The 20,865-nt window shown below is 32.8% G+C and overlaps 1 protein-coding gene across 1 annotated transcript in view; it reads left to right on the forward strand.

Moving 5' to 3' along the window:
- LOC129807786 (protein gone early) overlaps positions 1 to 11,252 on the forward strand; it is a 63,379-nt gene extending 52,127 nt beyond the window's left edge. The window contains exons 6-11 of the mRNA XM_055857267.1: positions 5,887 to 6,296; positions 6,357 to 6,484; positions 6,550 to 6,757; positions 6,820 to 7,190; positions 10,370 to 10,993; positions 11,059 to 11,252. Coding sequence (XP_055713242.1) covers positions 5,887 to 6,296; positions 6,357 to 6,484; positions 6,550 to 6,757; positions 6,820 to 7,190; positions 10,370 to 10,993; positions 11,059 to 11,149 — 1,832 coding nt within the window. The 3' untranslated portion in view covers positions 11,150 to 11,252. The remainder of the gene's footprint in view (positions 1 to 5,886; positions 6,297 to 6,356; positions 6,485 to 6,549; positions 6,758 to 6,819; positions 7,191 to 10,369; positions 10,994 to 11,058) is intronic.
- Positions 11,253 to 20,865: the final 9,613 nt, after the last annotated feature.

Genomic DNA, 20,865 nt, shown 5'->3' on the forward strand with positions numbered 1-20,865 from the left:
TCCGGACGGAGTTCAATAAAAGCTTTTCCAGACCAAGCTTCTGAGCTTTATTCGAACCATTTTAAATATATTAAGATCGATTTCATGTAGGGTAATTGTACCAAATTTCGACCAGCTTTCAATTTCGGACAATTTGAGTGCAACTTCGGCCAAGCAAATAAATTAATTGAAATTATGTTATTTTATTTTTGGAAAAGTCAATGTTTTTTTTTTCTTTTAAATATTTATTCTTGGATTTAAATTGTATTATAGAAACTTCCATATGGAAAGAGTCTTACAAAAAAAAATTGTGATGGATCGCTGGTGTTGCGGACAGTGTAGTAGTTTGTAGTTAAAATTGATTAGTCTTCATTAAGAATTATTTTAATTCAAGTTACAGTAGACTCTCGCTAATTCGTCTCTTTTAAGATCGGGCTACTTTTTAATTCGGGCAGCAGTTAAATTTGAAAAAAAGTTTTGTTACATTTTTCAAGTTTGATTATTACTATCAAATGGAGCAAATTGTTTAGGATTATTCGAAGCGATTTGGGTTCATTTAGTTGAAGTGATAGAAGGTACCATAATGGACTTTTTCTTGAATTTTCTTAAAGAACTTAGAAAAACAATACAAAAAAAACTTACTAAATAAAGAAATATTATGTTTTAAATATCGTTGCGCAATTTGCTAATTTTGGTCGAATTATACACGATTAGTCCTGCTAAGGGGTCAATTATATTATTTATTGAAGTAATTTTATTATCGTCTTGGTGAAAATTTATAAATAGGGTAAGTGTACCAATTTCCTACCAGCTTGCAATTCCGGCCACCTTTTTTATTTCTCGGATTTCCATAAATTTTTAGTTTTTGCATACTCTAGAGATTATACAATGCAAAAAAATAAAAAAAAATATAGCTTCGAGGAACAAAAAGATGCGAAAAAGATATTGGAAGAATTCCCGAAGGGCAAGAGGCTAATGAGAATTAAGGTGGCCGAAATAGGGCACTAAAGTTATGTTTACATTTTTATTCATTTTAAAATGTATTAAGAATGATTTTAGAGAAAATGACGACGATAAACTGTCTACATGGTTACAAGCAACACTCTTTAAGAAGAAGAAATAGAAAAGATCAATTTATATTACGATATTACATATCAAACTTGAGACTTTGGCGCTTGTATGCAACTATACCGAAATTTGGCACACCTACCCTATGGCTTTGTTTAAAATTTATTTTATTTTAGCACAGCTTAATAAACTATAAACATTAATTTTTGGAATATTTAATTTGAGTGAATATGAATAAAAATATTTTAAATTTTATTGTAATGATGGTTTTTAGAAAAAAAAAATTTCTTTAAACTAAAAAGTTCAAAGTTTTGAAAGTAATACTCAGGAAACCTTTTCTTACTAACTAACTTCTGAGCCAAATAAGAAAATTACATTCATTAATAATCTCTAAAACGATCTACTGAACAAGATGCAAAAAATAGTAATCTTTAAAACTAATTTAGTCTTTAGTTCTTATCTTTGAGTAGCGGATGTTCTTGAAGGCAACATTTATTATAATTTTTTAGATTCGGCTATAAATCGTTTTTGAAAGTATTTTATTGAACTGCTTGACAATTCTGTTCCTGATAATCTTATATACAGATTGATATCTAAATCATCTGTATCCTGGTATTTTAGACCTTGTCTTATTAAAGTTTGACATAAAAGAATTATAGAAAAACTTCCAATTTATTAGGAATCATTTACATTAAGTTGCTTGTTTATTTTCCTAGTCTCATTAATCTCCAAAAAGGTTCCTTGTATTTTGAAATTTCAGATCCATCCTAATTGTGAAACTATTTTTTTTGCAAATGTTACATTTGAGGTATTGATTAGACTAGATCTTAATAAAATGTTGTATAAGTTTAATATCTAAATAAAATGCACAAATAAAAATTCAAATACGAGAGTGGTTGGAATAGAAATGAGAGTAAAAGTCTTTTTAGCCAGAAAACAAAATGAATAATTGATGATTGGTATTTAATGTGGGAATTGTATCATCGGTATTATATCGTCAATGGAAGAAAATGTCACCAAGATTGAGATTTGGATGTCGCTGTTTTTGGAAGATGATCATTAAATGAAATGCAAAAGAAATTCATACGAAAGACTTTTACTGCTTGACAGTAAAAAATGCTTCCTAATGAGCTTTTTTTTGGTTTGTATTAGGCTTGAGAAACCGGATTATTGTATAATTCAATTTTCATATGTCTCTGACCTTGCCAAAGATTGAAGACTATGGAAGAAGAAAAGACGCTTTTGGGGAGAGAATTGGTCAAATGCAAAATTTATTCATCGTCATAGTGTTAAATGATAGCCAAAGATGATCTTACGACATACACAGTCGCAAGTCTCTAACTTGCAGAGCACGTAAAGCCAAGACAATCAATCACCGCACTAATAATGGTGAGAGAGAGAAAACCGGAGGTAGGCCTGTTTTATTTTATGATGAGAAAGATTTTTATAGTGAATTAATGCGAAATGTTTGATATTTTTCAACGAAAATATAGATTCTTTATAGACCTTAAACTCGAGCAGATAGATAATACAGGAAGCGGTATATGGTCGCAAGCGATGCCGGCCAAAATCCCGAAAACCAAAATCCTGAATACCAAAATACCGAACGTTAAAGTTCCGAAACGAACGAAAGGAAAGGGTCCAAATCCTGAAACTTAAAGTCTCGAACGCCAAAATCCCGAACGCCAAAATTCCGAAAGCCAAAATTCCGAATACCAAAATCTCGACTGTTCAAAATCCTGAGAAGAAGGAGGTTATACGGAGGACAATGTGTAGAATAATTTAAGTTAATTTTAATAATTCGGAATTTTGGCTTTCTGAGCTTTATGCCTTTCGAGATTTTGGCTTTCAGCTTTTTTCCTGTTCGGAATTTTGGCCCTTTCGGGATTTTGGCGTTTCGGAATTTTGATCCATTCGGAATTTTAGTGTTCGATATGTTAGCTCCTTCGGGATTTCAACGTTCGAGATTTTGGTTTTTCAGAATTTTGACCGGGATTCGATCGCAATAAAAGCCTTAAGTCCTGAGAAAATTGCAAAAGAAATTACTAGATTAAAAAATTTTCTGTGCGTTCTTAATTTAGTCTGACGAAAGCTGTAAAGATGTCAAAAATCTTTCTGAACTTGGAGTAATCAAAATCGGTTAACTAACTAACTTCTGAGCCAAATAAGAAAATTACATTCATTAATAATGTGTAAAACCATTTACCGAGCAAGTTGCAAAAAATAGTAATCTTTAAAACTAATTTAGTCTTAAGTTCTTATCTTTGAGTAGCGGATGTTCTTGAAGGCAACATTTATTATAATTTTTTACATTCGGTTATAAATCGTTTTTGAAAGTATTTTATTTTGAACTTGAAATCGTCGATTCGATCAGCAACAGTACTATCTGTATATGCTTTACTTCAGTATTTCTTACAAAATGTGTTCATTGCCTAGTCGTTTAACAAATGCAGATGCAAAGGGAATGCAGGTAGCGCATTTGTTGCTCCAGTCGACAATATGACACTTTAAAGTTTGTTAAATTCAAAAGTTTAACTCGTAACCATAACCCGGTATGACCGTACTTTTATTCGTTTCAATGGTTTATTGTCGAGATATTTGTGGTCGCGTCTCATTATAATAGGTTCCGCTTACTAAGACGTTCTTCTTTCTAAAACCCTATGAATTCTAGAAAGTGACAGACTTTTGTGAGACCTTTAATCCAGAGGCGTGCAAGAACCATTGAAACCGAATAAACGTCAAATAAAACATGTACGTTAAATGGTCAAAACCTTATCAGAACAAACTTATTTTGGTGTTTATTCGGTTTCAACGGTTCTTGCACAGCTCTGCGTTTAATATATATTCGTATAGATCAAAAATGGTCAATTGGAACTTGATCTATTGCGTTTTGAAGTTTTTGAAATTTATCATAACTCGTATCCGTTTCTCCGGTTCTAACATGTTTTTAACTTCAGTCTGACGAATTTGGAAAGTTGAAGTTTTGTAATTTAATCTACGCTAAAGGTGGTCAGAATCGATCAATTTCCGTTTTGAAGCTTTTGAAAATTAACACTCCATAGCTCGAATCAGTACCATTATTGTCATCACTAATGTTTCTCATAATTGCCCAGGGATAGTTAATTACTTAAGTCACCTCTCCATGAACTTTTACAAGGTCTGTTCGGGTTTAATAGAGTCTCATATACCAGTTTTAGGCTTACTTTTCAAGTATATTAGCTTGGATATGAATTTTTGTATTGACTTTTGAATTGTATACAGTGTCGATTGCGTTTGAAGTAAGTGAGACAACAGGGTTCTCCTGCCGTAAATTTCCACAGTTCACGTTGACGTAAGCTTTCTGTGTAATAGGGAAGTCTTAAGGGTGTTACAGCTAGTGATTCCAACGACGCTTAACCGGTTCCGAAAAACCGGTTAACCGCCCTATTTTGGAGACGGTTTTCAACCGATTTTTAGAGATGAAACCGGTTCAAAACCGTCTCTACGGATCAATTAGATACTAACTTCTGAAGAAATGCTCAAAATTTCACAATCTAATCCTAAATTTGAAACCGGTTTTAAACCAGTTAGTCTATCATAAAAACTCGGTTATTTGGAATCACTAGTAACAGCCTTGTCGATTATTAATAGAAACAACCATCTTCTTTGATCATTTTGGATGAGTTCTGCAACATCTGCAGTTTAGATTGGAGAATAGATTTTGGGCTTCTTGGAATTCGGGAAGAAGATAATCTTCCGTTAAGATATGAGACATTAAGATTATCCTTCTGATCTCAGGTATTCAGGAGATATATTAAGAGTAATACTATTCATTTTAGTACGAAAAATATTAATTGCTGTAAAATCGGAATGAAATCTTAAAAATCAGGAAGAATTCTAACTTCAGAAAGTATTGGAATTTACAAAGTAAAGTTGGAACACTCTTGAAGTGACACTCTTAGAAGTGCACATGGCAGTTGGTTAAGGTCAGTGGCAAAGACAGTCAGAGTGGGTGCCCCTAGTGTGCCCATTCCCCATAGATCAGTTGGTAGAACTCTTGCACAGATTACGAGGGTTTACGGTTCGATCCTGAATGCCGCAGAAAATTTTTCCTATCTGTACTTGAATGAAATTTGAGAATTGAGTATCACTCGTTCTGATTATCGCCTATCTCTGAACAGAAACACAACAACTCTTGGGATTACGAAGCAAGTGAAATTCTGTTCAAACATATTCACTATTCATGTTTCGCTTAGATTGTAAAAGGCCCTGATCTGGGTCAATCTCTGAAGTCGTTGAATTCATATACTGCTCATGTATTTTTTTTCGAAAAGATTGAGTATGTCTCGGGAACAACATATCTCTCGGAGTCTATTATAAGTCTAAGTCGACTTATAATAGCATGGAATGGGCTCGTTGAATTGTAACTTAGTTAGCGAGCTTTTAGGACATCTCAGAATCGCACTATTTATGGCAAACCCTAAGCCCTATCTACTTTTGAAGTGACATAATTTTAAACATCCGGATTATGAATTACTTTTACCAAACACTGCAAGTTTATTTCTCTCACCGTTCTCTCTGGAAAAGTGATCATATGACGTTAACACTCTTACCATCTTAACAGTTGACATTAGCGTCATTTAGGAGACCTATTTTATTCTTTTTCACTGCCAATTCACTTCAACAACTTCATATTTCAGGTGATTACAATAGGTGTGATATTAAGAATCCCACCTGAAATCTTTGAAGGTTGCCACGGAAAAAGAAGAATCAACCCAAAAATTAACTAATTTATTTGCTCATTTTCTTCGTCTTTGATCTTTTCGTAAACAATTGCTGAAAAATTCTTCATTTCTGCAGATGGTTTTTGGATATTGGGAGACAGTCTACTCGTCTGGGATTTTCGCAAGCAATTCGTCAAGTTGCAATCCGAATATGGAGTGTCTCCATTTGTTCGGATTCGCGTTGAAAATCGCAAATCACCGCCTCATGATGGAATAATTGTGATCGATGAAGGTGAAGTGAGTCTGCCCAGTAAGATGTTTTATCGTCTGGGACCACGAAATGAAATCGTAGAGGGCTTCAAAATACTCCTGAGGGATGTTGCCATCCTCATGGGGGTTGTACATGATCGTGCCAAGCAGTTTGCTGAAGATATCTTCAATTACGAAAAACGGATCGTCAATACGATCAATGTGACTCAGCAGAATGATGATCGAGAGATTAACAAAGAGATTTCATTGGGAAGCGTTATGAAGATCGCCCCTTCTGTAAGATTTTTGTGAATCATCTGAAAGTTTACCCAGTTTAAGTATTTATGATATTTTCAGCTGCCTTTGCTTGACATCATTACAACGCTCTACCCTAACTCTAGAGTTACTGAAAACACCGTAGTTCTTGTTAAGGATCTCGAAGTCTTACGTTCAATGTCCATTGTCGTATCCACAACGGATATTCAGTAAGTTTATCGATTCCTGAAACCAATAAAGTCCTTAACTTAGGGACCTGTAATTCTTTTTCCAGGGTCCTCAATATGTATCTAATATGGTCCCTGATAAGACGGTTTCTACCCTTCATATCCCGAGACTATCGGATAGCCCTTGAGGAGTTTGAAAGGAAGCTATACGGCTTCCGGGAACCTCCGCCAAAATGGTTCTTCTGCACAAAACTCGTAAGAGACTGGATGTCTTTCGGGGTTGACGTGCTTAGAGAAAACCCCCAATTAATTGTTGTGAGTAGTTTTTATCTGAAAATCTTCCTGACTGGATCAATAATTTGACCACTACTTTCTAGCTTCATCAGAAGGACACAACTCATGAATCTAAAGTGTTCTTCAGTGAAAAGTTTACAGATGACCAAGTGAACAACAGCGACGAATTAGTCAAATTGATCTTCTTCCACATTCGTAATGAGCTTAAGGGCTCAGTGAATGACGATGGAAGAATAAGTGATAGTTTAAGGACCTACATCAGTGATCGATTGTCTGCAGTTTCCCTCCAGATTGGCATTCCTGACGATGCAGCTCGAACGGATGAATTTGTAAACTCCTACTATGAAGACTTTACCCCACAACGGTTGTACTTCTTGAATAATTTGCGGTACCGATGGAAGTTTATCAAAGCCAGAACTGAACTGAGGCTGACAAATCAAACGAAAACGGAAAAGTAAGTATTAGTAGATAATACTTTCCCTTAAACTTAAACTGTTCCCGAGAGAAAATGGATTCTTTATTCTTTCTCAATCTAAAAGAATGTTTCCCAATTTGAGGCTAAGAAGTTAAAAGAAACTTAGTTTCTTTAAGTTTAGTAAACGGAAGTAGCTTAGCTTTTCCCGCTTTTCCAAGTTTAGCGGTTTGGAGATGTTTACTTTCCTGAAGATACGAAGCAATCAGTAGATATTCAATTCCTTCATACTAAGCTTGCGAAGCAGCTAAGCTTCCGTCCTGGAAGCCTGAGGCGACATGCAAACTTATTTTCGATACTATGGACTATCGATTTTGAAAACTTTAAACGATAACTGCATTTCCTTTAACTAATATAGACGTTTATCAACAGTTTCCTTCTTTTCAGAATGTCGCAATGAATAATCCAACAATCCGTAATAAGTCGACATTCACTTAGTCTAACAGATATAGATTTATCGATACTATCGATTCGATAGTGCCGAAAAGTTATCATTCAACCCCTAGTTCTACATAGTAGAAAACTAAGCAAGCAGTAGATACTTAGCTTCTTAAAGCTAAGTCATCGAAAATAACCTAGCTTTCCTGACCGAAACTATGAGGAGCTGTTTAGCTTCCTCAAAATAAGTAAAATGAGGTAAATTACTAGGAGTAATATAGGTACCATAAGCTAAGTTATCTGTGTATACTTAGTTTTCTTCAGCTAATCTCAAGCTAAGTAATAGGAAGTAGCTTATCGTTTTCTCGCTAATTAACCAGGAGATATTTAGCGTCATTTAGCTGAGTTATTAAAAATATTTAGCCGTTCCGTGATGAACTGTCTACAAATGCTTAGTTTCCTCAAGCTGAGCAAGGAGTAGATACGTACTTAGCGTTTTCGAGCTAAGCAAGCGGAAGTGGCATAGACTCCCAAAGCTAAGCAGTTGTTCAACGTTCTCAAAATAATAGATTAAAGTTGACTGCGCTCAACCAAATGATTAGAGGATGTTTCGTTTCCTTAAGCTAAGCAATCAGTAGATCCTTAGTTTCTCTAAGCTAATTCATCGGAAGCCGCTTAGCATTCTACACTAAACAATCGAGACATCGAGAGATATTTAGCTTCTTAAAGCTGAGTTATCTATAATTGTTTGACTGTTTCAAGGTAAATGATCAGTAGATGCTTAGTTTCCTCAAGTTAGGCAAGGAGTAAGCAAGGCACTTAGCGTCTTCAAGCTATGTATGCATAGGTACATACATAGCTTCTCTAAGCTAAATGATCAGTAGATGTTTAGCTTTTTCAAAATAAGCGACTAGAGAAGTTCTTGGTATACCAAATGATTAAAAGTTGCTCAGTTGCCTTAAGCTAAGCTTTTCGTAGATGTTTATCTTTTTCAAGCTAAGGGATCTGAAGCAGTTTAGCTATCTATACCAAACAATCTAAAGTTATTTAGCTTCTTCAATATGAATTTTCAAAAATTGTTTAGAAACACCAAAGTAAACGATCAGAAGGTAATTATTATCCTCCGGCTGAGGAAGGAGTTGATACCTAGTATTTTCAAGCTAAGGTATCGGAAACTAAGGTTCCCTTGTTAAATAATCTGTAGATGTTTTGTTTTATCAAAATGTTTGACTAAGGAAATTTTTGCCAAATCAAGTAATTAGAAGGTGCTCCTTATCCGTAATCAAAGCATTTCGTAGATACTTAGTTTTTTCAAGCTAAGTTATCGGAAGCAATCAAGCTACGCTATCGGAAGTAGCTTAGCTCAATCAAGCTAAACAACAAGGAAATGTTTGAATTTCTCCTGGTAAGTTATCAAAAATTGTTTTGCTGCTCCAAGGTAAACGATCAAAAGATGCTTATGTAGTAGGATTGTTGAGCCTAGAGTAGTTGGAGGGAGAAAGCAGGTCCTGACGAAGACTCTTCTAAGCCAACGATACCAATCACAGTTCAGCTGGGGTGGTAACCTTGAGTGGTGCTATAACGACGGCTAACTTCAAGTTACGATACTGCTAGTTACGTTCCGCTAGATGGGGTTGTGAGTGCTTGGCGAGTTATTCCGAAGGCACAATCGAGTCGCCTCCTCAGTCGATCTTCACCAGTGAAGCGAGGAGGACGCTGGATTCGTGGCCTTCTTGGAATGGGCAATGGGGCTCAATATCCGGGAGGCTAGCTATGAAGACCTGTAGCATTCGTGCTACACTTAGTTTTTCAAGCTGAGCAAAAAGTAGATCCTTAGTGTCCTCAAGCTAATCAAACAAAAGCTACATAGCTTCCCTGAACTAAATGTTTACCTTATAGTAGATGTTTACCTTTCTCAAGATAAATCTCTAAAGGTATTTTTGCTAAACCAAATAATCAGATCGTGTTTAGTTTTCGTAAGCTAAGCTATCCAGAGATACTTAGATACTTCAAGCTAAGCTATCGGAAGAAATTTAGCTTTCCCTAGCTAAATAAAGAGAAAAAATTTAGCATTCTCATGCTAAGTTATCAAAGATTTCTTAGCTAATTCAGAATAAATGTTGAAGCGGTACCTAGTTTCCTCAGACTAAGTAAGCAGTAGATACAGTAGATTCTTGATACAGTAGATTGAAGCAAAGCAATCAAAGACATCTTAGTTCGACTGAACTAAATTATCAGGACATCAAGCTAAGTAATGGGTAGTTTTTAATCTAAGTACTTTAAAGGTAATTAGTTGAAGCTGAACAACATATCTTCCTAAATCCTAACATATCTTCGCGAAGTACTTAACATTCGCAAGCTGAGTACCGTAGATGCGGTTGACTTTGCAACCCTGCTATTCGCAAACTCTTCTTTGATTCTAGCATTCAAGGATGATCTTCACAATCTTCATCGATTGGACGTGGTAGCGTTGAAGATCATCCTTAAGTGCTAGAATTAAAGAAAAGCTTACGAAAAGCAAGGCTGCAAAGTCATCCGCATCTACGGTAATCGGAAACCTTTCATCTTCTTCAAAGTGAAGACTATCAAAACTGATACAAGATATTTATCTTCTTATATTCAAACAATTAGAAGGTGTTATGCTTTCCCAAACTAAGCCAAATTCTAGAGTACTAAGTACATTAAGTTACTAGGCATTGCACTTCCTCAAGCTTAACGATCTGTAGACGCTTCGCTTCGTAAAGCATACCACCGAAGTCTTGAATTTACTGACTTCCTTTCAGGTTGATCAACGCTCTCTACCCAATTAGTGACGATGAGGAGAGGAAATTTGTCCGGTTTCATCCTGAATTAAATACAGTTGTAGTGTCTAGAAGGGCTCTACGTACGCCCTACTTCCATCAAAACTATCCCCTATCGGTGAACTTTGCCCGCATCGGGAAAGATTTCATTGAGATCATTGTGGAAGCCATAAAATTCCACCAAGAATCTCATACTAGGTTAAAGAATGGCAATAGAACTACGGTGTCAACTGAGAATAGGTCGATCCAGGAATCTTTCAAGTGCCTAACGAAAAATTCTCCGTATGATACAACATCCGTTCCGATTGAGGCTAAGATGAAGCTCTTCGTTGAAGTGGAAAGCAACAGGATTCTGCTTCGTGCCTTTAAGTCATTCCTCAAGAGTATTGATCACAATGTTCCAATCTATGATAGTACAGTTCCAGATACCGTCACATACGACTCATTTGGTCTCAGACGGAGACTCCGTCAACCCGGTTTGAGGGTTTTTAGCGAAGTTGAACTTCTTGTTCTGGCCCAATTGCAGAGGTATTGCGTCCTGAATGACGCCAACAGTTACGACCGGATAAAGGTCTTTATGGAAATGGAGTTTCCTAGGAGAGAAATGTAAGGACAACGTCTGCTTTTGGTCTCTCCCAGTTTCTAACCTCAATTTTTTCATTCTAACGCAGCTTCCAGATTCTTTGGCATCACGTGCCTGAACTGAGCAATGCATTATCCTGTGACAATGTTGATATTCGTGAATGTCGTGACGTCCTGTAAAAGTTCACTTAAAGAATTTATGTCGATGTAAGTAAAGCTATTTTAAGAATTTTATGGCAATATTAACTAATTGAGGACAATAAAATTGCAAAGGCGTTTTTTTTTTATGAGAATGATCTTTAGAGATGTCTCTAAATTTGTAAGTGCTTCAGAGTCACAAAAAATTGTATTGCCATTAAGATGCTAAAATAATCACTGAAAATCTCACGAAAAAAGTCTTTTTATTGATTTGAAACACCTGGTTCATGAGGGAGGCGGACAACTGACATGAATTGGATCACTTGAACTTTTTGAGTTTGCTTTTTGGAGTTTCTGGAGATTGGGTAAGTACAGTGGGACCTCGATAGAGTCAACTAACTATTTACAGGCCTGTTGGTTCTATTGGATTCGTTTACTCTATCGGAGTCCGAAAAAAATCAATTGTAAAGTGAAATTTTGATAGAAGGTGGTACTATTTTAGGTTTGAACTAGCTCATTGATAAATTCAACACGATAGTATAATATTTTATTTAATTAACCCATAAATTCTACCGGAGGCAGCCAAAATCCGGAAGGCCAAAATTCCGAATGTTGAAAATCCTGAAAGAGATGAAATTATATGGAAAGTAATGTGTAGAATGATTTCCCAAGACACAGAAAGTTTCCCTTTGCCTCCAGAAAGCTCGGACCCAATCGTGGGAGTATCTTTGACATTTTTAATAATTCGGAATTTTGACTTGCGGAATTTTGGCCAATTTTGGATTTTGGCTTTCGAGATTTTGGCTTTCCGAATTTTGGCATTCAGGATTTTGGCTTTCGGAATTTTAGCTTTCGGGATTTCGACCGGGATCCAAATTCTACACCCTCTGGCCCAAAAAAGTCGTATATTTGGACAAAAGAGAGATTAAGAAATGATTTTACGGCATGTTTTTATAATTAGTAAATATCTTAAGTGTAAACTATTCTCCATGTGGTAATATTGAGGTCCACTGACGATGTTATGATAAAAAATGGTGTCTTAAGGACTTCTTTTTTCACTTTTTTTTTATAAGAGCTCCGGTGAAATTAACGTTATAAACTAGAAATTCTTTAAAAATTTCAGTATTTCATTCAGGGATTGGTACTCCTTTTCGTTATGCCATAATTATGGCTCTGCTTCACAAAATGAGCAATAAAACCTATTTTTCTCATTTTCTTCAAGTTCTGTAATATGGACGTTAAGTGGTTTTTTTTTATTGAATTTATTAAATTTGTTTATTATATTTATTAAATTTATATTGATTTGCAGTCTTCCGATGACCCCCTAATGAGTCAATCTGAGGATTATTAATATAACTCTCATTTCCTACCTACGCCTACCCTTTTTACGAAAGATGATGGGGAGGTGTGCGGTGGAAATTAGGGTCGTAAAATCTTTAAGTTGTCTTATGGAGGGTCGTCCGAAGACTCCAAGTCAATGTCTTTAACCATTGAGCACTTAAATCTTAAATGTACGATAGAAGGAAGTTTTAACCGTTTTTTGTTGGCAAATTTTAATTTTCTGTTGTTAAAATTTATTTTTAATCCAAATTTTCTTTTGAGATTACTAATCTTCTAAATTGAAAATGTGACTCAAAATAAATTAATATGTTTTCTTTAGAAGGGTAATTTTTATGATCGTTTATCTTGTACATTTTTTTTAAACAAGTAAGTTCTTTGAAGTTTGTATAAATTTAGAGAAAGTTTCTTCACTATGTTATACTCAAAAAAATCTAGCATATTGTGCGTTTATCTCTTCGTAATTCGAGTTCATATTTTTTTGTTTTTGCCATAATATGTTATTCACTTCGAAATTAATGATAGCTTAAAATTCCTTACATTGAAATCATAGGCTTAATAAAAAATTCTGAAGACAAAAGAGAAACGCGAAACTTTGAATCAGTAAAAACACTTAAAATCACGAAAAGAAACTTTTTTCTTTGAAAATTATTACACGGTTAATATACGAATTTTATCATAAAATTACAATGTATAGTAAGGTGCGGTAACTGGATCGTTTTCTGTGGAGTGCTACTTGAACGCTTGTTTTTGGACTGATGAAATTCTTTTTTACTTCTTCTAAATCCATAGAATTATTCACAGTTTCATTTGGAAACATAATATAAAAAAAAATTATCAAAAATATTAAAGAAAATTCATAAAATAATGATAATACTGAAATACGTTAGCGTTCACTAAGTAGATCGCCTCTTCGCTAATTGGATCAAATGGTCTTTTAATTGGATCACTTAATTTACAAGCATTTTAAAACGAGAAAATAATTTTTTATTACATTTTTGGAAAAATTTTAATGGATTATTTTATTTAATATTTAATGTGAACGGCAATATTTGGTGTAATATCAGTTTTATTTATGAACAACCATTGGAGGAACAAGTTGGTCAGTAGCAGACACCATGAAGAATGTTGTGGCACATTCCTTCGGTCCAGAAGATAAAAGATAGATTCTCTATCTTTCAAGTAGTTAGTCGCGGTTAAACATGTTCTTTCATTTAAGATGCAAGTTAGGGGAAGTGCTTATAATTTTGGACAGTCTGCATATAAGCATCGATATCCTAAGTTTGAAGTGCCATATTTTCAATACTAATTGACTTTTCTTGTTACTCTCTTTTCAGAAGGATTGTTTAGAAACTTGGCAAGCTATTTATCATCTCATTTTTACTAAAATTAGTTTTAATACGTTTAAAAATGAATTGATATGTAGAGGTGAATTTGACTCTTATTTTGGACAACTTGGTTATTAATTTTTACAACTTGTCTGTAAATTTGGACAGATAATCCGCCTCAACAGGATGCCCATTGTTCTTCATTTTATGAACCAATCTTACCAAGTCCTCTTCCTGGTCATGTAAGGGAAACGTGGAATGTCACAAGAAGCCCAGAAACTTTCCATATCATTCATTAAAGTGAGTTGACTTCGGTACTCCAAGTACGTGCGGATTCGCTCATTCCCTGACCTTTCCGGGAACCTTTCAAGGCATTTCTCACTGCATCTCTTTCGTAGAGATGATGCTCCTTTGTTTCTCCAGGCATTTGTCCAACCTAGTCATCACAAAAGCTAAAACTTCACGAAATTTCGTGAGAAAAACACCTGTCCAAAATAAGAATCATCACCTCACTGGTGAATGTCTTAAAAAATTTCCCATTTTTCACACGAAAAATATAATTCACAAGGCAAATCTCACTTCAGGTCAAATGTACAAATCATCAGTAACGTGAATCAACACAATATTCAATGAGTATTCAATAATATCACTCAAAAACAGCGAACAAACTTTGTTAGTACTTCACCAAAACTAAATAAGACTGAAGTAAGCCACGAAGTTCTGTCATATTTCTCGTAAGCAATTGCTCACACTGAATTTTCAACAAAGCAATTTCAACTCAAATCATATTCAAATTTTAACGTATTTAGTGTTAAAATATTCCAAAAAGAACAAATATTTAGATAGAATTCATTATTCATCAAATATTGGAATAAAAATCCATCATTTTAATCAATTTATTTTTAGTGTCCAATGTTATCCTCAAAGTGTCCAAAATAAGAAACTGGACAAAATTAGAAGCATTTCCCCTATACATTTTTAATTATTAGAAAAAGAGTAATATTTATTATTCCTAAGAAGAAAATTTAAAAAAAAAATGGGTAATATTAGCAATTGAAATGTGATAAAAAAAATTTTTAGATCAATTTTGGATGAACTGAAACACTTAGAAGACGTATAAATAAAAGTTTTTTGATAGTAGATAATGCAAAAGTAATTAGAAAATATTTTAAATCCTACCTCAGCTGCCAAGGTGGTTTTTAACTCCTTAGTTTTAATATTCCAAGAATATTTCACTATTTCTATGCATTAAAAAACAATGATTTAAAGTTTAAATTTTACAAAATATTTTCACTAAAATACTGCATTATTTTCTAAAGCTAACTCATTCAAATTTACTAAGTAATTCTTAGAATTTTTATTGAAAGCTTTAATCTGATTCAGAAACGCTAAACTCTTTAAAACCTTTGACAACATTTTGCTTCAGTCAATTTTGTAATAAAAATACCAAGGTGTTTCTCCTGATAAGGGGACGTCTTTAGGCTTCGCACGAAATTTGGCTTCAAATTCTTCATATTCTTCCCAATGGGGGTAAGTGGGGCATCTTTGAAATTTGAATTTTTCTCCTTAATTTTAAATGGAACTGATCCATATCAATTTAACTTTTCAATCTGTTTGTGCAGCTAAATGATATCACAAAAAAGCTCAATTTTGTTTAAAATTAGGTAAAAAATTCCAAGTCCAAAGGTGCTCCACTTCCCCCTATTCCTTCAATTAATCTGACCTAATAGCCTTCTAATAGCCAATAATTAAGTCACACATTTTCAGAAAAAATAGGTCAGATTCATTAACCCTTTAAGGACGATTGGAACACTGGTGTCCCATAAAGAAAATAATTTTTCCTGACTACCTAAAGTTATTTTTTCTTATGTTTATACGTAGTAGAAGGTTGAACGAATGTAGGATATTTATTACAATTCTACAGCAATTTGCTATATAGTAAATTTGTAAGCTCAAAAATAACGAATTTTTAAATTTTTATATAAAAAATTGTTTTTTTATTATTTTTTATACTTCCAATTTTTTTTAGCAAAACCATTTTGGAAAATGAAACTACAATACTCAAACATAATATTTTTCATTAAAGTGAAAATTATCATTCATTGGTATTGTCAGAAAAAATACTTAAATTTTTGGGCTATTTTTGTCCCTATCGTTCAAAGAGACAAAAAATATACCAAATCAGACTCTATTGGCTTTTCGAAGGTTAGATGTAAGACGTTTCACAAGTTTTCTTTATAGGTTTAATTTTTATTGCTGATTTTCGGTCCGCGAAAACTGTCTCGTCGTTAAAGGATTAAAGGAATATGGGAAAAATATGAAATGTTCGAATTCAGAATATGTTCGAAGGCAAAAAGTCTTCTTTTGCTATGTTGCATTTATGCGGTTAAAAAAAAATAAAATAAAATACAAAGACAGCTTCATAATATGGAAAAACTTATCTTTGGCACACATCCTCATTTTTGAAAATAAACGTTTAATACTTACGGAATGGAATTTCAGTACATAAACATCCGGTAGTCGGTAAATGTTCTTAAATTCTTAAACATAAAGAAAATTGCAGACAGTTTAGAGCGATTGATTACTTGCTGTTGTTGTAATCACTTGAAGATTATGATCTTGAAGACCTCTGTAAAAGCAAATCGTTGTATATTCAATTTGTCAGTTTTTTGCCCCTGCATCAAGTGTCTCGCCAAGCCAATTTCAAGTTGAAAAGTTGAGTGATTTACTGCACTTTGATGGAGATTGAATCAAGCAAAGAACAGACCAAAAAGGAGTAAGAGGTCAAAATAAAATGCGGATGTTATTTTTTGTAATTTTTTTCTGGAGGAATGTGTGGATTGATTTATTCGCAGCGACTATTTAACGGTTATAAAACATTTTATAATCTTAACAACGTCATTATTTTTAAAGTTTTTTTTATTTTATAATATTTTTATGGGTTTTAAACATATTTTTTTTCTTTCTTGCATATCTGGCGCATTGTTCTTTATTTTCATCAATGATTTATGTATCTTTTTTCTCTTTTTCTTTTTTTTTATTTTATGCGTATAATAATTTTTTCTTTTTTTTCATTTTTTTAAAATTATTTAATAGTAGGTACATATCCTATACCATTCATTCAACGTAATCATAATTTTACTCTTTCTGGTTTGTCTTATTTTCATCTCCTACGACGTTTTCGTTACTATACCTTTGTTTTCTGCCTGTTCTTTTATCGTTTTTCACTCGATCTTCTATGCTTCTTTGCCGCTGATTCTATGAATGGGTTACACACCAAATGTAATCATACATTTATTTTTTTTTCGTTTATAGGATGTCAGTCTGATTTCTTTTTATTTTGTTACAATATTAAATCTGTTATCAATTTACAAGTCATTTTTTTATATTTTCATCCTATAATTATACATTCATTTTTTATTTATTATTTCTCTTTTTTCTTATTCAGCAAGAGTGTACGATGAGGTTTTTCTTTAAGAAGAGTTAAGAGATTCAGTGTTTTTTTTTTCAGAATAAACTTTGTTGCTTGTTCTTTGTCAGGGGCTCAGGAAGGAAGAAATTTTAGTCAATGAAAATGTGAAAATTAGAATGTGATGATGTAAAGGCTACACCGGATAAAGGGCAATTACTATTTCTCTTTTATTTTTCAAAATAAAAAAAAAATAATGATCTATGTAAAATGAATTTGTGGCTCTCTTAAGTCTGCTCCTTAATACCTTTGCTTTGATCTTAATAATAAAATTATTAGGATTTTAACAACAGTACCTTCTATTCTGTGTACATTTAGAGAGAAACATCGAATTATCTACAATAATATTCTATAATTTCTTTAATTTTCACTTTTTCTTTTTAAAAATAACTTCACACTTAGTTAAGAGTCGTAAATTGGGAGGAAAATTATCAAATTAAAAAATCGTCCTAAGGAATATTTTCAATTGGTTCGTTCGATTTTACTTTGTAATCTCTCACGTTTTTTTAATGTCTTTATTTTTATTTTTTTCAAATTTATTGTTGGTCGATAAATTTGTTTTCTTTGGCGTGTCACTTTTCTCTTCAATTTGCATTGGATTTTTCCGCAATTTTCTAAGATTTTTTATTAATACGTCCTTTTTGCTCACAATTTGTGGACAATTAGTAATTGATGATAAGGATTATCTTTCCGATATGTTGCTATTGAAATTATTACGTCCAATATCCGTTGGTCTGATATTCAAATTAGGAAAAATTGATGCTTCTCTACTGCTTTTCTTCACATGAAGATGACGTAGAAATAAGTAATTTTTAAATAAAATAATTTTTTACCTCGATAGTGATTCAATTGAAAGGTTTCTGATTGATAAAGTGAAGTTTTTTCTTGCTACATTCTGATCCTTGTTTTCGATTTAATAAGTTTAATAAATGACCGTCTTCTAAAACCGATTTCAAGATTGAGTTCAACAAAATTTCAATGTTTTTGTAATATTTTAAGAACTGAAGTCAAAAATTGATGTTTTCTGTAGCTTCATCTTGAAGTAATATCGCGTCCTAAATTTGGAAAATTTTCGGAAAAAGTTTGATATCAAAATTTAAGGTAATGCATAATTCTTCAATTTATGTTTTGTATATTTTTTAAATTTGTATCCGGATTTTCATAATTTATTTGTTCTTTCTTGAAAAAAAATTTCCATTTGAAATTTAAAAACAAAATACAAATTGAAATATAATTTTCTGAATTTGAAAAATAATACAAAAAATATTTCAAAAGTTTTTAAAATTTAAAATTAAGTCAGTACACAGTTTAAGCATATTGCTCAAGATTATCAAAATTAAAAAAAAACATAATAGATACAGAAAAACTCATTTTCTTATAAATTAAAATTGTAAATAGTTTTTTTTAATTTTAGGATTTTTTTTTTGGAAAACTCAACTTTTTCACGGAGTTTTTTTGATTTTTAATTAAATTTTTCAAAATAAGAAAACAGATTTTTGAAAATAAAATTCAGCCTTATAATAATAGCTTTGAAGTAATTTTTGACCATTAATTGGGAACTTTCTAAAGCAATCGAGAATTTCTATAAGTAACTTCAAAAATAAATAAATAAAAAATTAAAACAAATAAATAAAAAACTTTAATTTTTAAAATTCGAAATATAAAATTTGTTCTTGGATTTGCATTGATGCTCAAAATTTTCCTTGAAACTCTAGCTTCCTAAAATTGTAGTAAAAGGTTATTTTTAAGATATTAAAAACTTTTGAAATATTTTTTTTAAAATACGTTTGACAAAGATAAGAAGAATCCTAAGAAAAGGCTCTATTCTGCGAATAAAGTTAAAGATAGAATTTTAAGATAAAAATTCTTAAAATTTACAAACTAAGTATTTTTCGATCTTGGATAAGAAACGAAAGAAAATCAAATAAAGAATTAATTTGTCAAACTATTACTGTCACCTTGATATTTTGGGAAATTTTCTTTAGAAATTGACATAACCAGATAACCTTACTTTTCACATGTTCATAGTACTCCAAAAAATACATATTGCCAGAACGAAAAAAACTCGAAAGGGATTGTACATCAAGAAATCAAAAAGGAAATGGTTTGTGAATTCTGCGTTAAGGAATCTTGATTTTTTTGGATTCGCTTGCCTCTGAACTCAGGATATGATGCGGTATGGAACGAACTAAAATGTTTAATGAATGTTTCGCAAAAAGCCAAGGAGGATTGATATAAGTCAGTCAAGTCAGTTATAGAGAACCAAGATCGCCCAGCTACCGGTTCATCCGGTTCATCACCGTGTAGTGAAACGGTTATGGTTTTAATCGAGAAACTCGTCCATGTCCGGAGGCTTTGGCAGATGATGTACCCATCAATAATGGGTCAGAATTGTTTAGAACACAAATAAGGTGCCACAAAAGAGGCAAACTACGGATGTTCTTAAGACGAGTCTAGGTGAACTCATTTAAATGAAAAACGCAATACCACGTAGGCAAGAGAGCGAGAAATGATCGAATGGTGCAAGATTAAAAACTCCGTGGTGAGGCTGTCCTGTCCCTCGCAATTTCCAAATACCAGGAACACGTGAATAGGATCAATATGTACCTGATGAACAGCCTATGCATAATTCATTCAATTCTCTAAAACAAAATTTGTAGACCTTCCACGACTGTAATGCTTTTCAAACAATACTAAAAACACAAATAAAGATTTCATCAAGGTACCTCGAGAGCCTTGAGACCATCTTTGAAATCTTATTAAAAAATAAAGAATATTGAGGTTAAAATCACCTTCAAATCTTGATCTTACAATACCAAATCTTAATCATTTTTCTTTTTTCTTTTCATAATTATTCGTAGAGTAGAGGCCTTATTTCCAATTTATTTCTTAGTTTTCTTTGTGTTTTCAAATTCCTAAGTTTTTGTTTTTTTTAAGTCAGATTTTTCTTTACCTCAAATTCAAATTAATGAAAAAAATTGTAAAATTATTTAGATATGAAATTTTTCAATTCTAGCTAGCGTTTGAATAATTAAAGTTTCTTTTTGACTTTTTTGTAGAAGCTTTTAAGTCATTTACTTCAATGTGTTTCTACATTTAAATTCCAACAATTATTAAAAAGCAAAAAACATTTTCAAAGTTTCATGAAGTTAGGATCTTCAATTTTAATGCAATTTAATTCAAAATTCAATATGGAATATTCTTTAAATTCGCAGATAAACCAAATTATTCCTGTTAACCTAAAGTTTTGTTCAGAACCGTAATTACGGGTGACTTTGACACCCCTGTTCATAAGATTCTCTTTAATTCTAATGTTTAAGAACGGTTCTCACCGATCAGACATGGTAGATCGGACCGGTAAAGACTATCCTTAAGCTCTATAAGTAAAGAAAAGCTTACGAACAGGAGGGTGACAAAGTCACCCGTATTTACGGATCTTATTTTTTTCTTTCGATTCAAGTGAAGAATTTTACTTTCCGGTTTTGGATTTTGAACTGTAGATCTATTCCCAATGAATTGTATACGTTTGTAAAAATCCTGACTGTATAAATGAGGCTATTTACACCGCCGCATTGGATTGAGATTAAATTGTCCCAAAATCGGTTTCTGGGACAACTCAGTAA

This window comes from Phlebotomus papatasi, chromosome 3, assembly GCF_024763615.1.
Source record: "Phlebotomus papatasi isolate M1 chromosome 3, Ppap_2.1, whole genome shotgun sequence".
In the NCBI taxonomy this organism is placed as follows: Eukaryota; Metazoa; Arthropoda; class Insecta; order Diptera; family Psychodidae; genus Phlebotomus; species Phlebotomus papatasi.